Below are 17,410 nucleotides of genomic sequence, written 5' to 3'. Positions count from 1 at the left end.
TACCACAGCTACCAGGTATCCACGCCCTAACTTCTCATCATGACGTACGAGCAGTTAATACCCTGAACGTAGGAGATTTTTATTATGACTCCAGTGCAGTCAAGTTTATGGACTTGATGGCTACGGAGGTAATGAAACCGGGTGCCTTTCTGACATACAATGCCATAACTAATCTTGTACGTCACATATGGGGCTGCGGTCACAACGAACCAAAAGAATCTTCCCTACTTACTGCAATACTCTCTATGAGTGAGGCAAAACGTGCTGTTACCAAACTATATAAAATCCTTCTAGCGGGTAGCTGCAAGGCCCTTACCCAGGTCAAGCACCGCTGGGACATCGTCCTTCCTGCACCAATTGCACAAAAATCCTGGGACACAGCCCTTAGTTCGATTAAGTTTGTATCTCGCAACTCCAGATTAAGATACACGCAATTCAATTATGTGCATCAAGCATATCTCTCCCCAGCTCGTATTCATAAAATATACCCAGGCGCTAACTCCATATGTCCGAGATGCGCTACCCCCGCAGCAACTTTCTACCATATGGTCTGGGAATGCCACGCAATTAACGCTAGCTGGAACCGCGTCGTTGCTACAACCGCAGACGTGGTAGACCAGATATTAACCCCTACTCCAGTATCTTGTCTGCTTAACATACGCCATCGCACAAAAGGAGATAAACATATCCACAAGTTTGTGGATCTGGCATTTGTGACATATAAACGCCTGATAGCTACACATTGGAAGGCCCCAAATGCCCCTTCTCATTCCCTCTGGCTGCGAGACCTGCACGATTACACACTGGTGGAATCTCAAACACTAAGGCAATTACAAAATAGAGGTCAGACACAAGGTGGGACTGAAAGCTGGGACCTTTTTGTAGTTAGAATTGAATCCAGAGATGACAAATATCCACCATGAGAAAATCCCTTTAACACTCCTGGGACACACTATTACTTAAATTAACCATAACAATCAAGTTTGTTGAAAACAGTCCCATCCTACTGTAATGCCATGCTTAACCCATAACTTATTTTCCCGCCAGACGGCCTTTGCTACTGTAAGCTCCCTACACCGCAGCGCATACATAGAAATGAAGCCCTCAATGCCTACACAGATATACGCTCTCAGTATTATATTTGACGCTAACATACATATTTAAGAATAATAACCTTTATGTCAAGTGTTATTTGTTATATAATGTTAATTGAAAGTCAGTACACTAAAATACAGCTAAGTTGTACAGCGTAATGTACAAACGTTAAGAAAAGCACATGGAGTGGGAAGCCGGGCATTCTCTCACCAAGCATTATGTACTGTACTGCTACTCTTGTACCCTGTTTTGTATTAAGCTTAATAAACAGATTTAAAAAAATAAAATAAAATAAGGAATGATCTAATATACTACAGCTAAAAATCTTGTATCAGTGAATCTCTGTAAATGTGTGGCGCTTGTCAGGAAATAATCCATACAGGAGAGAGTTCTGTGTGCCCTAGTGTAGAAGCAGCATTCTTATTATTATTTATTTTTGGGGGGGGTGGGGGTGTTGTGTGTTAGCTAGAGGTCTCCCCTGATCACTAGTAACACATATGGAAACCACTTTATGAGCTTTCTCAGCCTGTTGAGGGGTCATGGCCTGAGCAGAGAGATATTGTCTCTCCATTCCGCAACTGTGTCATAACAACCTTATAGACCTAATTGTATTTCTGCGACTACGAGTGGAATGGACTTTTTGACTAGTATTGCTATCCCTGTGAAGTCCAACATAAACACTTCATGGGCTAACACCTCACCCTAGCAGTGTCTAGCTTGTGCCTTTCAGTTGCAGTTCGTTTAGTAGTGTCACATCTGGATTGTGTCTTTTGAATTCTTGGTGCACAGTGCCTCCCTTAATTTTATTTCTCAAGCCATTGACATTCCAGGACCTGAACCTCATATTCTTAATGTAATGCAATGTTGCCTCACCTAGTGATAGTTATACTAGTGTTTTATATCAGTTAATATATTTGCCGCCTCTGTCATTGTGAATGCATGCCCTGCTACACTGACTTGTGTGACTTGTGGCTATAAAATATATTTCCTTAAAATGTCCCCTCCTCATCCCTTTGCGCAGCGTTCTAAACTTCCTGCCTCTCCATCGTGCATGGAGCCTGTCACAACTTCCATCTTTATATCGTGAAATTTAGCGACTCTTAATGACAATCAATATTGCCTTCTAGGCCTCATGTTCCACAGCATGAATTTCCAAAACCTTACATTTTGTTTGTGTCTATCTTGTGAAATATATAGTCAGGAGCTTATTTGACTCTTGGGGCCCGATTTAGATGCTGGCAGAGGGAATACTCTATCACAAATGTGACACATATCTCACCCGCTTTATTACGGTCCCCATGGGATAAAATGGGATCGTAATACGGCGGATGGGATATCAGTCACGTTTGTGATGGAGTATTCCCTCCGCCGACATCGAAATCGGGCCCTTAGTGTCTCTCTCTCTCTCCACCTTCATTTAATAGTCCTTCATTTATGCCATTCACCCTCTGCTCACCACCACCTCCCTCCCACTCAGTTAGATCTGGGTTGATGATTGTGTTCGTTCACAGTGTCCTGCATCTTCATCATTTTCATTCTGCTTTACTCTTTGTGAGTCTTTCACTGTTGCTCCAAACTGGGATATTGGCAGAGGTTCAGGCTCCTTCCCTTCATATGATTCCCCCCCCTCCCCCCGCCCCCCCCAATCCCTGGGTCTGTCATTTGGGTCCCTCATTTTCTTTTCTCTCTGTTGGTTGGACTTTCTGCCAGCTGGTCTCCATCCCTCAATCCTCCTTCGGTGTGGAGAAGTTCCATGCTCTACCTTCTGCTATTATACACAGTTTGGCAAGGAACAACTTCATATATTTCGTTTCCTTTCTCTGGAAGTTCTCTTGAACTCATCAAAACTGAGCCACATCTTTTGAACAGCCATTGTGAAATATGCAAAGATCCTCGCAATAGTGTTTTCATACTGCAAATCGCGATGTTTTTGGGCAGGTTGTAACACCCCATCTTTGTCAGGGAGAGTGGTGTTACCGGTTTTGGTGTTGGTGTTGGGACCGTGAGGTTCCCTGCCACCATTTATGTTTGATAATCCATTGGGCTAAAGGTTATGCAGTATCCAGTCCTCAAGGAGGAGCTCTGCACTTGGTCCATCAGCTTTCACTAGGACTCCATTTTATTATTTTTTTGTCTATCTGTTTCAGCATCCTACGTCTGCACTTGCATCATCTTATTTTTTTAGCTGTGCTGTGCAACGCTTAGTCTATGCCCAAAAATAAGTATCACTGTTTCAACCCACCTGACTTTCATTTATTTTTTGCATGTCAATCTGCAGCAAATTAACTTTTATTGACAGTTTTTTATTTTTTTATTTTTTTATCCAGGGTGGACTTAGAGCCCATAACCACCTTTAGCAGATCCTTGAGTTGGTTCCACAGTGACATCCAACTTGTCTCCCTTTCTGCTTCCTCTACCTTGGTCGTCTTCTCAGCTGCCTCCAGTTTGCAAAGTTTTAGAAAGGTGTAGTTGTCTAGTTTCATTGATGTGCTGCTCCGTTTCTGTGACCATGCCTCAGGGCGCATATTGGAATGTCTCCGCAATACAGGTCAAATATCCATATTAGCCAAGAGGCTGGAGGTGAGGATGGGATAGGGTGGTGACCTGTCACGTTTCTTCTGCACAGGCTACTCATTGCCGCTTACCTAGGAGGTTTTGCAGTGGAGTTACTCTTAATCTATAGATCATAGATTTTTCCCAGTGACCTGTCAACCTTTTGCCTATCTCTTCTTGCTGTGTCTTGGTTATCACATTTGATATGATAAAAGTACATGAGGGTGTCCTCCGGCTGTGGCCAGTGACCCGACCCCCACCATGCCATCCACAGCTGTTTTCTCCCTTCCCTGTACTGGATTTTCCTATTCTGCAACATAAGCACTTTATTCTCAAGGGGACTGTTGCTGTTTCATGGTTGTCCCACCTCCAGTCTCACTGGTTCTTTATTATAAGTGGCCTCTCGCTAGTTTGAGTAGCCTTGTCCTGGCATACAGAAGGTTCCCAGTGAGTGTATTCTTAAACAATTCTGATACAAGAGGCTGCAGGACGCCCAGTTGTAGAGTTTCCCTTAATTCTGTCAGTTTGGTGGCCTGTCTGCAGGAACAGGAGGGGTCTTACCCCATGCACCACTCAGTGTCCTCTCAAAGTGGGCAGTCATAGACTCCATGCAGTGCATACTCAGTCCCTTTTTAGGTCGAAACCTACCCGACAACTCAGCTTTCTGGTTTGCTAAGACATCTTGGGGACATTCAGAAAGCTTCCATGGGAATGCATTCTGTCCGTTGCTTACAACTGGCTTTGTGGTTTGTAACTCTCATTTTCTGGCTTTCTATATGCTGGCTTTATTTGTTTAGGCTGTCCAATGTGAGTTCATCCCTCCCAAAGAGTAAAGCCTTCTCACACTGCCTCTCCTATTCTTTCACAAGTGCTCCTTTGAATCTTGTTCTTATCGTGTCACATTTGCTGTGCATCAAAGACCGAGGTCAAATGTCAGGCTCTGTCTACCAAGGGAGCTTGGTATTTACTTCTCTTACTCAGGCTTCAAATTGGGAGGATTTACGTGACAACCTTGCCAGATATTGGGGATAGGAAAGGTTTTTTTTTTTCTAGCACACACATTCAAGTGAACAAGTATTTCAGGATATCTGCAGATTAGCAAAGCACAAATGAAACATATCTTTGTTAATTCTGAAGTGTGTTGGTAACAAATCAATACACTATTTCCACACATTATAATTTGTCTGCTGTATAGTTTTATTGGTTAAACAGTATGTCTTTGCAAATGTTATGGTCATTTCAATTAAAAATGTTGTCTGTAATGGCATTGTGCTACCACACCATGCATACTCCACTCTACACCACTCCACGTCACACCATTTTATTCTGCAATACTCCGACTTTACACCATGTAACTGCACTCCACTCTGCACTCTACTCTTCACTGCTCCACTCTACGCCGCTCCTCTCCATACCACTTCCCTCTATGCCTCTCCACTGTGCACCACTTTAGTCTATGCTAATGCACTCTACGCCACTTGACTCTACACCACTGCGCTCTAGTCTACTCCTCTCTAGACTACTCCACTCTCCACAACTCTACACTATGCCACTCTATTTTATGCTGCTCGATTCTCCTCTACAACACTGTGCTGTATGCCACTACACTCAACACCAGTGCACTCCACTCTGTACCACTCCACTTTATGCCCCTGCACTCTATGCCGATCCACTGTACAGCACTCTAATCTGCTCTGCCACTGCACTCTACACCACTTTACGCCATTACTCTATGCCAGGACACTGTACCCGGCATCAGTCCATACCACTTCACTCTGAAACAATCTACTCTGCACCTCTGCACTCTACGACACTCTACTTTGCAACAGTTTACTTTCCGCCACCAAACTCTATGCCACTCTACTCTACTCTGCACTGCTGCACACCACTCTATGCCACTGGACTCTACGCCAGTAGGCACTACAATGTTCCACTCCACTGTACTCTACTCCTCTCCTCTGCATCACTGTACACCACTTCACGCTTTGCCACTCGACTCCACGCCACTCTACTCTGCACTACTGCATTCTATGGTGCTGCATTGTACACCCCTGAATTCTGTGCTGCTGCACTGTATGTCACTGCACTCTACACCACTATATTCTGCAACACTATGCCAATGCACTCTACTCCACTGTACACCACTACACTCTGCTCTATGCCACTTACCTCTACAACACTCTACTCTAGGCCACTTCACCCTACTCTGCATAACTCCACTTTACGTCACTCCACTCTGTGCCACTCTGCAACACTGTCCTCTACACCACTGTACTCTATGCCAGTACCTCTACGCCAAGCCACTCTACTTTGTACCACTCCACTGTACGTCCCTGCACTCTACACCAATCCACTGTATGCCATTCTAATCTACCCTGCGTGGCTGCACCCTGCCACTTCACTCTTCGCCACTCTATCCTACTCTGCCTCACTGCAGTCTACACTTTGCACTCTCTTCACCACTGTAGTCTATGCCACTGCTCTCTACGCCACTCTGTGCCACTGCATTCTATGCCCCTGCACTGTATGCCACTGCACTCTCCACTGCTGAACTCTACACCACTCAGTACTACAGCACTCCACTCTGTGTCGCCGTACTCTATGCCACTGCACTCTGCCTCACCCCACTCTGCGCCTCTGCACTCTATGCCATTACACTCTACAGAACTATACTCTACACCACTGTACTCTACACCAGGGACGGTGCCTCCATTAGGGTGTTGGGGTGTTGTCCCACTTATATTTTGTACCCCAAACCCCCTATTAATGTGAGCAAAGTACCATTTATAAAAGTGTACTGTTTAGATTCTGCCTTTGCCGCAGGCCGGTTGCATATTCAAGGCTGAGGCGGGCCCTAAGCCACTATAGGCCGGTGGGGGGTTGTTGCTTAACATTATTGACAGACACTCGTTACAGGCACCTAGGCCGAAGTGTGCATGTTGGTTTGGACGATTGCCTTTCTCCAGCCAGCCCGACATGCGCACTAGAGGGCTCTCATAGTTGGTCCACCTGCCCCTTAGTGAGCCGTTGGTGACTCAAAGTTGATGCCCCCAGTCTCAGTAATGAGCGTTAAGGTTGCCTGCCCTAGCCAATCCAGAAGCTGCTGTAACAGCAGGAGCAGCGTCTGGATTGGCTTTGAGGCACTTGGTTTGGTTAGGCTGGGCCTCTGCTCTGCCTCAGGCTGTGTGTGTACGTGACTTAGGCATCGCGGTCGGAGGAGTCTCTCTTTCTCTCTCTCTCCCTCCCTCTCTCATTCTCTCCCTCCCTCTCTCTCTCTCTCTCATTCTCTCCCTCTCTCGCTCCCGTCCTCTCTTTCCTTCTTTCTCCTTCCCTGGCACAAATGAGAAGTTTGCTGTTGGTTCTTGTTAGTTGGTCAGACAGCGCGCTGCCTTCAGGAGAACGTTGTGCAGGAAGGCTGTGTGTGATTACTCGTTGATGAAGAAGTCAATGATCCCCCCCCCCATCTCTGTGTCTCTTACGCTGACCCTCAAGAGTCACATGTAAAGTTTGGTTTGGTTTAACGCTTTTAGTCTATATCTGCATGCTGCACATCTGCACAACAAAGGCAAAGTCATTCCAGCGTACTCAATGAGCTCATTTAAAACAAACGAAGACTGGGCTTTTTATAATGATTCATCGTACCTTGATTGTGTGGCTCTCACAAAGGGAGGGAAGGCAGTCTCCTTTTCTTTTTTCCCCAATTATACAGGTTGCTACCCTAGCTGCTCCTTGGATCAAAAAAGAAAAGAGGAGTAATGGACTAGCGCACCTCACGCCGCCAGATTATAAATTAAAATGATGTTAATGAGCTGGCAAACTGGAGTTGCTGTGCCACTAACAAAACGAGTCAGAGTGATGCCCTTCTTGCACTTATGATTTTAACCTTACATCTGCTGGCCACAGGGCTTTGAGAAGTTTGAACAAACACTGTGTAATGATGTCTCTTAGGTTTGGCTGTTGACAGATAGGCACTTAACCCCTTTGCTGCTAAGGCTTCTGACCTCCAACATCTCTGATTTAATGTTCGAACACTGCTACTTTACTACAGTACCTTGCCCTGTACTCTGAAGCTGCAACTAGATGGTTCACTGGCAAAAGCTGCAATACTATTACCTCCCTCGGGGTGCCGGTCTGTCCTTACTAGTTAATCCAGAAAACCCACTAGATAATACTCAATTTCGACTTTAGCAGATTGACTGAAACCCTCATGGATGAAATGGTCATTGACAACCAAAGTCCTTGTAGTTATTCTTCAAGCCAGTCCATTAATTTAACGCTAAATAAAATGTAAAGGCCTCGCAGTTAGTTTCTTAAACACATGACATCTCTAAGACCCTTGTAGTTTTGGGAGCTTGTTGCACAGATTGCTTTCTAATACAACCTCTTTCTCCTCGGCTTCACTTTCACGGGGACCTTAACTCCCAATTGAGTATAGAGATCACAATATCTTTATATGTGGAGGAGCCTTATCTTAGATAACAGTGTGTTTTACTGAGGGTGTTGGAGGTAATGCAAGACTAGAAAGGTGGCTGGTGAGCTTGTTGGCAAGTTAGAATCTTAAGCATTGTTCTGGGATACTGTTGACAGCCCTTTCCTCTGAATAACTACTGGCTGATGTTGTAATTGGCATTTAGAAGTGTCAATATATAGTGAATTGCATTAGTCTCATTTCTCTCCGGTAATGGCTTGAGGACCTAGCTAACTGACTGGAGGAAAACATTGTAATGATTCTTTGAAATTGATAAGGTTGTAGCAAGGGGCACACATTTTAGAACTAATGTAAGCATTCATGAGTATTGTAGAGTCTATATACACACACCTGATGTTTTTACTTTGGCTAACCTTGATTATGTGGGCGTGTGTAAGGAAGAAATTGTTTCTGCTCTTCAGTGTCTGAATAGTACATCAGAGAAAACTCTGATTTACAGTCATTCTAGCAAAAGAAACATTTACATCCAGCCCTGGGCTTCACTTTCAATGGCATGAAACATTTTACAGCCCAACTTCTTGAATTCACGAGTCATGGTTGAAACAAAGTCTAGGGTGGTTTAGCAGAGAACCATGTTTTCAGTTCTGGCCAAGAATGAGCTTCATATTTTTCTCAGCCATATGTAATTTAAAAAAAATCATGGATAAAAACTACAGATGTGTATAAATACATAGAGGGTTTTGGGTCAGCACTCTCCACTTATAGGTCTCTAGCTGGCATTCAGTTTTCCTTCTGCCCTCCACATCAATCCACATGGGGCAGTGGGTTAGTCCAATGTAGCCATTGCCTGTCTTGTACTGTCAGTGGCTGTATTTGCCTGATCACGTGCACATCTGCCTACAAACAAGTGACTTTCAGTGCAAGGGCCGGTGGGCCTGTTCATTATTGTCATTGTTTTTTTTTATTTACCTTTTAATTTTACCAGCCATCCGTGTCTGTTTAAACTGCGTGTTCATGTTACAGTAATTCAAAGCATATAGTACCATGTCTGTGTCTTAAAAATCATATTATCCTGTGCATTAAAACTTTCTAGGGTTTCCATAAGTGTTGTAAATACGCTTGTCTTCTAGGAAGCACTTCTTACTGTTACATTACAATTAAATACAATGATTATCATTTTTTATTGCAAGCATAAGGCAATCACGTTTAGGTGGTTGCATGCTTTTTTTTTTCTTTTTATAGCATATGCTTGCAGTACAAAAGAAAATATTTAACTATTGCATCAGTTTGCCAAGGCCAGATCTATTGGCTTTGTCAATGCTTTTTACCGCAACAGCGATCATAGAAAAGGAGGTAGAAGACGGGGGCAATCTGTAACTTCATTGCATTCCAGCACAGGAGGAGTGAAGTGGTGTGCAGCCCTTTCATACATTGTCCCTTTCACCTACAACATAAATGTTATTTTGAAAGTTTTCTAGTATGAAGTCTTCCGAATGTTTTTCCTCAAACTTTGAAGTTGATATGTCTAAATCTAAAATGTTAACATAGAAATCACATGGTTAGCCAACTTAAATTACAGTTTCTCTAAAATACCAATTAGTATAAGCAATTATGTGTTTTAGAAATGTCTTTATTCTTCTGCGTCAACTCCCTTTGTTTCCCCTTCAGATGGGGTTTCTCGTTTACATGGAACATAATACTAATACATGTGTCTTAATCCTTGAAAACAAGAAATGGGTTATATGGTATGATGTGTCTACAGCCAAGAAATAGTGTAGCATCTTAACATTTTAGGTCAAGCTCTATTGTCAGTTTGCCAGAATCTTATAGTGGGCTTAAGGCCTGCCATTGCTTTTCATAGTTGGATCTATTGTATCGCTCATGTACCTGTTTCTTATTTAATGGCTTGCCTTATGCATCTTGTTTGCCCCCTCAGTGGAGCATATCCTCTTTACTTTTTTGGATCTACTTTTTATTTTCTGTTTAAGCACTCAATTAAACTGCATGTATTATCCCCCTGTCTCCTTTGGTGCTTCTCTTTCCCTCTGCTCTCTCGCATCTGTTTGCTTTGCTCTTCCCTGCTTTCTCATCTGTGTGCTTCTCTTCCCCCCCACCGCAAGCGCAGAGTAGTTCTCTCGCCTGTGTGTTTCTGTGGTTTTCTCTCTCTCTCGTGCTTCTTCCCCCCCCCCCCCCCAGCCCTCCTGGTGCTGCTCTCCCCTTCCTACACCTCGCACCTGTGCCCCAACAGCCGCAGTCCTCTTTGTTTCCTAATTGATGCTTTTGTACAAAAACATCTTTATTTTGTATTTACTGATCCAAGTGTCACCCTCCATCATGGATCAGCAAGTAAAAAATTAAAACAAACGGCGCCCATGTCATTGACTTGGGCATGTGTGCCAGTAGACTGACGCAACCACAGTTGTGTTTCTTTTATTATCATTTTGGCAATGCTGCACAGAGTACCAATGCTATACCCGAAGCCATTGACCAACCCAGTAGGTTCCAAAGGCAAAAACCTATTGGCTTCGTCAATGATTATTTAGCAAGTAACTTACGCAGCCTTTACTTGCAAGAATGAGCCATTTTCTGTGCAGAATCTTACCTTCAAGTGAGGTATGCCAGGTTCTTGAGTTGCAGTGGATAGCAAGGGTGCCATGCACTGGTGTACACAATGAAACTGTGAACTATTGGGCGTTAAATGGATGCTTAAATATAACATTAATTAGGTTTCATTGGTCTCCGGTGCCAGTCCAACTGCAGCTTTGACAGTTGCTCAGTTGTTTCTTTCCTTTCTGACAGTTCTCTCTTCCAGTCATCTCTCCAAGAAGTTGCATGGCCTTCCTCTAGCTAATAGAACCGTAATGCAAGATCTAGCGCCCCGTGTAGAAGCTTTGGCATTTCTGATTGAAGAGATTTGAGTCTTTCTCAAAGGGCATTTTAGTTTTTCGGAACTGTCGGTAAAGCTCTTTAACAATTGTAAAGGGTTGGAAAATCCTCTTACAGGGGGTGGAAGCGTGTTCTTCGTTGCCAACGTCGTAAACTAACGTGTGTATGTCTGTTTATTCTCTTTTCCTGAAAGCAGAAAAGTCAGCATGCGTCGAGGTGGATGGAGAAAACGAGCTAGTGAACAAGATGGCTGGGAAGCCTCGGTGAGCTATTGAAAAAATCAATCCTAGTACATATTATAAAAATGAAATGTACTGTGTTTTTTTAATGTTTAGGTGTTTTCGTGGAAGCTCAATATGTTCTTCCCTATTCAGGCTTGACTATTTCTTCCAGTTGCTCCGGTCTAGGTTACAATAAATAGGGGCAAAGCTTTGAGTGACCCGATTGCTTTTCTGGATGCAATGGTCATCATGGCCACATATCTAATTCACCTGAGTTAGTAAATTACAGAGCGAATCTTGCCGTACCTGGAAGCAAACATTTTGCACTGAAATACTCTCCAAATGTCATAAATAAGCAAGTAAACATTTTTCTTTCGTTGTCAACCATCTATGTTCAGATCTAAGCTTTTCTTCTAGAAGTCGCATACACAGATGGAAATGTGCATTCTTATGCAAATATTAGATATGATTCATCATTCCAGACATATCTCTTCCCTTTTAATGTATTTTTCACATTCTCTTGTTCTGTGGACTTTTCTGGCTTGCCTCAAATGCCTGCAACAGTCGAGGATGGTTCACAGTACACTATCACTCCCTCATCCTGAGAGGCGAGCCCTCAATGATACGAATGGGATCGATAAGACTTAGTTACTGGTCCCGTCAGGATTGGTAGTTGTGGTGTTCCAGGTAGACATTACGGCTGTTAACAACAGTCGAAATCTGTGTGTGAAACACGCTGGCCGCGAGGCTTTAAACACAGCTGCCTGTACTCCCTCCCTTAAAATTTGAGATTCCCATAATTTCCTGCCCCGAAATTACTGGGACTCCTGGTCGCAGTAATACCAGGAGTGGGAAAATAACCGGGATTATTGTGTGCAGCTGGTAATTAGGCCCTAAAAGACCATTAATTGGGGAGAGAGAGTGCTTCTGTTTTTTTTATTTTTTTTATGGGGCCTGCTGCAGTTTTCATAACCACAACAATTGTATACATTACAGCCGATTCTCTTCTAAAATCCTCCGTGCAAAGTAGAGATTTTGTGCGAGCGTTTGAAGCTGCCTATTGTTAAGTGACACATACACCCATGCATATTTTTTTCAGTTGAATTTGCTATTGTCTTTGATAGCAGGGGTTATTGTATTGGTAAGTAGCACAAAAATGCCCCTAATGTTTTTGGGTTCCAGAGATATTCCAAATGTTGGCTTTTCACCTGTTCTTCAACGGCCTCTCACTTACTGCCCCCCCCCCCCCCCCCCCCCCCCCCCCCAGCACCTTGAGACCCTAGCGGGTGACCATTCACACTTTACAAGTATTATGATTGATTGATTGAAATGTGATTGATCCCTCTGGTGCGAGTTACTGCAAATGCAAATTGGGCACTTTTGATCTGGACATGTTCAGAGGCTTTAAAGTGGGGTGGAGGAGTGTTTTGGGTTCCAGAGTTTAAAACGCTCTGCAATGTACTGTTTGCAGCACACTTTTAGTGTGAGCTGCTTTGTATGTATAAGTGATGTCAAATATTCTGCATGTGTAGACTTTGTCTTTGAAACATCGTTTCCAGCATCACCTTATGGGTCATAGCACCCTTCTACTATGAGGAGATAAGTGGGAAGAGCAACTCGGCCGTAACCCTCTCAGTGCTGGGTGTGCACTAAGGATAAGCCAGCACAGATTTCAGATTTAAACTGTGCCATGTCACAAGTTCTTGCAATAAAAAAAAATGTATTACCTATCATAATGTGGCCTTTCTGCTGAAGCCACTTTGGACTTCTCCCTGTCATTCCACGGAGGTTGCAGTGTATCCCTCCCTTCAGGAGACCGTTTCACATATGACGTAGTTTAACCCTCCATAGGTAATTCCACACATGCCATTATAATGCTTCCTTCCCTTGGTCTTTCCTCACAGACCACAGGGAACCCCCTCCTCCTACCATTTTACACAGGCCACAAGGATCATCTCCCTGTGCCCTTTCACACGAGCCTCAGTGGGAAGTTTGACTCCTTCGATCCTTTGGGACAGTGGTACCATTTACAGGGCATTCTCCGCTGCCCAGTGTGAAATCCCATTCTGGGCTAGTCTTCACATGCAGGAGGCACCTTCTCTTCCCAGGGTAATATGAGATAATCCTCAAAGGGTGTTTCATTCTGGCCACAGTCCGTATTGGCAAGAGCGGGATAAAGGTATAATATTTATTGTACTTTGCTGTTCTTCAGCCTACCTGTACGCAGGGGCTAAAAAAGAAGTACATATTCAATAGTACATCCATCTGAGTCCAGACTATGGCTTGCTGAGTGAGAAAGAGTGAACGACTGAGTCACAGTTGACTGTCAGAGTGTCTGGATTTCTAAGTGAATGTCTGCTCAAATTAGAGAGTATTTGGCATTAACTAGCTGACTCGGAAGCAGGATCTCTAAGAGGAGTGCAAGTTATGATCAAAATCTTACTGCAAGGGAGGTGTGTACAGAAGATTAGTATCAAAACAAGCCTTGTGCATTAAGGAGAGACATATGCATGTCTTCTCCAAAAGGGTGGCCAACTGTTAGAATTTATGAATGGAAAATAAGGGAGACATTGAGATATAATGGCTGCAGGCACAAGAATGCAAACATATTCTTCGCCTAGACATTATATTTCTATTGAAAACTACTTGAAAAATTAATGTGTGACAGGAGGTGGATACTAGAAGCTAGATTGTAAAGTGGGCCTCCTAGCCACCTCTTCAGATCAGAGCAAAGCAGGTGGCCACTTTTGCATGGTAGTGGTAGTCTTTTATGCCTATGTCTACTTTTGTCCAGAGATCTTCATTAAGCATAACAACTATCTGTAACCTTTGGAGGCAATGATGCTGACAAAATAACTGCTAATGCCACTGTACATTCCTGATTCAATGCATCACTCATTGCCTAAACCCTGTCTGTTGTCCGGTATGCTGCACCAGGGCTAAGTCATCATTGGTGGCATACTCTGGCACTGGCTACTTCACATGCACTCTTCTAACACTGTGCTTTCGGAGCTTCTTCAGCGAAACAGAGGGAGGTGAGAGTTTGTGTCATAGTTGACAGTGGACGTAGCGGAGTCCATTTTTAATTTCTTTGGTGGATTGGCGTACAAAACCGATTATGTAGGTAGCATTCCAAACTGCCATTTATATTTAGAGATTTATATTTCTATCAGCTCTGAAAAGAGGAGACCGCCCTTAATGCTGAGAAGGAAGTGCTTAAGGTGTTTATACAGAATAGCCAAGCATAGGCCAGCAACCTGGAAGAGGTGAACCTTACTAGAGGAAGGGCTGAACAAGTTTACAGAGTAACACCTGCACTATAAAGGGTGATATACGTGCTGCAAAGAGTCGTGATGAGATCATGCCAATAGCAGCCTCAGACTTTAAATGTGTACATACTGATCTGCCATTTAGTCTTTCCAGTAGTAACAACGGCACAAGTGGTGTAATATACCTTGAGGCCAGACCCTAGGGCTAAATCCATAGACAGAATCTGAATCATCTGAAACACTATGAAGCATTGCCTGCCTATTTTCTGTTGTGGTCAGCAAATTCCCAATATCGTAGCAGATTTCTTTGTGTGGTGCCATCGTGAGTAGAATAATGTACTTTTTCAAGATAAAACTGTGGCTGTACTAAAACATTATTAAGAATTTCTTGTGAGTTAGTACACTCCGATTCTTGCACTGTCCTATCCCCCTGAGTAAACCTTGGGTTGCTTGCCTAGCTATCCTAAAAGTCAAGTTCTAAAGGGGTTTAATTGGTGCTCTTTCCTTTTTATCACATAGTATGTCTCGAACAGATTCCAAAACTGTTAAATCCATGGCTACTATCACAGCTCCCCCAGGAGGTGCTCACACCCAAGGCTTAAGTGTGGACACTTATTCCCCCCCCCCCCCTCTATCTCTGCTATTACTCATACCACCTCACACCCTCTATCTCTGGGTTGACCTCATATTGGCAAATTTGCATGAGGTGTGACAGTGGTCTACAGAGTTTTTGTTCCACTCTTCAAAATGCCTGCCTTGCCTTTGCTCACCTTGGCCTGGAGATCTGTATAGATTAGTTACTCCTCTACTTCATCACCAGGAGAACATCAGCTACACAGAAAGTCCAGTGACCTCTGATTCCCCTATTGTCAGTTTGGCAGAAGTAACCCAGGTTGTAGGCAGTGGAGAATCAAGTGGTAACAAGAATTGCAACTGGATTTGCCCTTTATCTCTTCCACTTGTTGTGTTAGATTGTGCCACCTTGAGAAATAGAACTCTATATAAATGTAGCCTTTGAATCCTTTAACCCCTTCGCTGCCAGGCCTTTTCCCCCTCAGGTGCCAGGCCTTTTTTTGGCTATTTGGGGCAGGGGGCTTAGGCCCTCATAACTTTTTGTCCACATAAGCTACCCACACCAAATTTGCGTCCTTTTTTTCCCCAACATCCTAGGGATTCTAGAGGTACCCTGAAGGAGACCAAGAAAATAGCCAAAATACAGTGAACATTTCGTTTTTGTCACAAAAATGGGAAAAAGGGCTGCAGAAGAAGGCTTGTGGCTTTTTCCCTGAAAATGGCATCAGCAAAGGGTTTGCGGTGCTAAAATCATCAGCTTCCCAGCTTTCAGAAACAGGCAGACCTGAATCAGAAAACCACATATTTCAACACAATTTTGGCATTTTACTGGGACATAACCCATTTTTACGATTTTTTGTGCTTTCAGCCTCCTTCCAGTCAGTGACAGAAATGGGTGTGAAACCAATGCTGTTTCCCAGAAACCCAAACAATTCTGAAAAGTAGACAAAATTCTGAATTCAGCAATGGGTAATTTGTGTAGATCATACAAGGGGTTCCTACAGAAAATAACAACTGAAATAAAACAATATTGAAATTGAGGTGAAAAAAAATGAAATTTTTCTCTACGTTTTAGTCTGTAACCTTTTACTGCGATGTCAGATTTTTGAAAGCAATATAGCTTTACGTCTGCTGGACTCTTCTGGTTGCGGGGATACATAGGGCTTGTAGGTTCATCAAGAACCCTAGGTACCCGGAGCCAATAAATGAGCTGCACCTAGCAGTGGGTTTTCATTCTATGCCGGGTGTACAGCAATTATTTTGCTGAAATATAAAGAGTGAAAAATAGGTATCAAGAAAACCTTTGTATTTCTAAAATGGGCACAAGATAAGGTGTTGAGGAGCAGTGGTTATTTGCACATCTCTGAATTCCGGGGTGCCCATACTAACATGTGAATTACAGGGCATTTCTCAAATAGACGTCTTTTTTTACACACTCTCTTATATTTGGAAGGAAAAAAAATGTAGAGAAAGACAAGGGGCAATAACACTTGTTTTGCTATTCTATGTTCCCCCAAGTCTACCGATAAAAATGATACCTCACTTGTGTGGGTAGGCCTAGCGCCTGTGACAGGAAATACCCCAAAACACAACGTGGACACATCACATTTTCCCAAAGAAAACAGAGGTGTTTTTTACAAAGTGCCTACCTGTGGATTTTGGCCTCCCAGCTGAGCCGGCACCTAGGGAAACCTACCAAACATGTGCATTTTTGAAAACTAGAGACCTTTGGGGAATCCAAGATGGGGTGACTTGTGGGGATCTCACCAGGTTCTGTTACCCAGAATCCTTTGCAAACCTCAAAATTTGGCTAAAAACACTTTTCCTCACATTTCGATGATCGAGTTCTGGAATCTGAGAGGAGCCACAAATTTCCTTCCACCCAGCGTTCCCCCAAGTGTCCCGATAAAAATGATACCTCACTTGTGTGGGTGGACCAGGTGCCTGCAAGAGAAAAAGGCCAAAAACTTGTAGAGATTGAGGGGATAGCACAGCGAGTTGATAAGCACATATTCTTCTTTTATACATTTTTAGGTTGACTCTGCTTTGGGGACCCACACAAGAGAGGTGCCATTTTACTTGGGAGACTGAGGGGAACACTGGATAGTAGGAATTTTGTGCTGGAGCGGTGATCCTACAAAGAAAAGTCAGGAAAAATTGCTTTTTTTAAGCAAATTTTGAGGTTTGCAGAGGAGTCTGGGTAAGAACATTTTGGGGGATCCACGTAAGCCACACCTCCCTGGACTCCTTGGGGTGTCTAGTTTAAAAAAAAAAATGTCTGGGTTTTGTAGGTTCCCCTAGATCAGTGATACTCAAAGTACGGCCCGGGGGCCGTACTTTGTGGCCCTCCTGACCTTTAAATGTGGCCCCCAGGCCCAGAGCAG

The 17,410-nt window shown here is 43.5% G+C and overlaps 1 protein-coding gene across 1 annotated transcript in view; it reads left to right on the top strand.

Moving 5' to 3' along the window:
- Positions 1 to 17,410, top strand: part of REV1 (REV1 DNA directed polymerase) — a 429,753-nt gene that overhangs the window by 59,666 nt on the left and 352,677 nt on the right. The window contains exon 2 of the mRNA XM_069204390.1: positions 11,160 to 11,226. Coding sequence (XP_069060491.1) covers positions 11,170 to 11,226 — 57 coding nt within the window. The 5' untranslated portion in view covers positions 11,160 to 11,169. The remainder of the gene's footprint in view (positions 1 to 11,159; positions 11,227 to 17,410) is intronic.

The sequence above is a fragment of the Pleurodeles waltl genome, chromosome 8 (assembly GCF_031143425.1).
Source record: "Pleurodeles waltl isolate 20211129_DDA chromosome 8, aPleWal1.hap1.20221129, whole genome shotgun sequence".
Taxonomy (NCBI): Eukaryota; Metazoa; Chordata; class Amphibia; order Caudata; family Salamandridae; genus Pleurodeles; species Pleurodeles waltl.
This window is presented reverse-complemented; position numbering and strand designations above follow the sequence as displayed.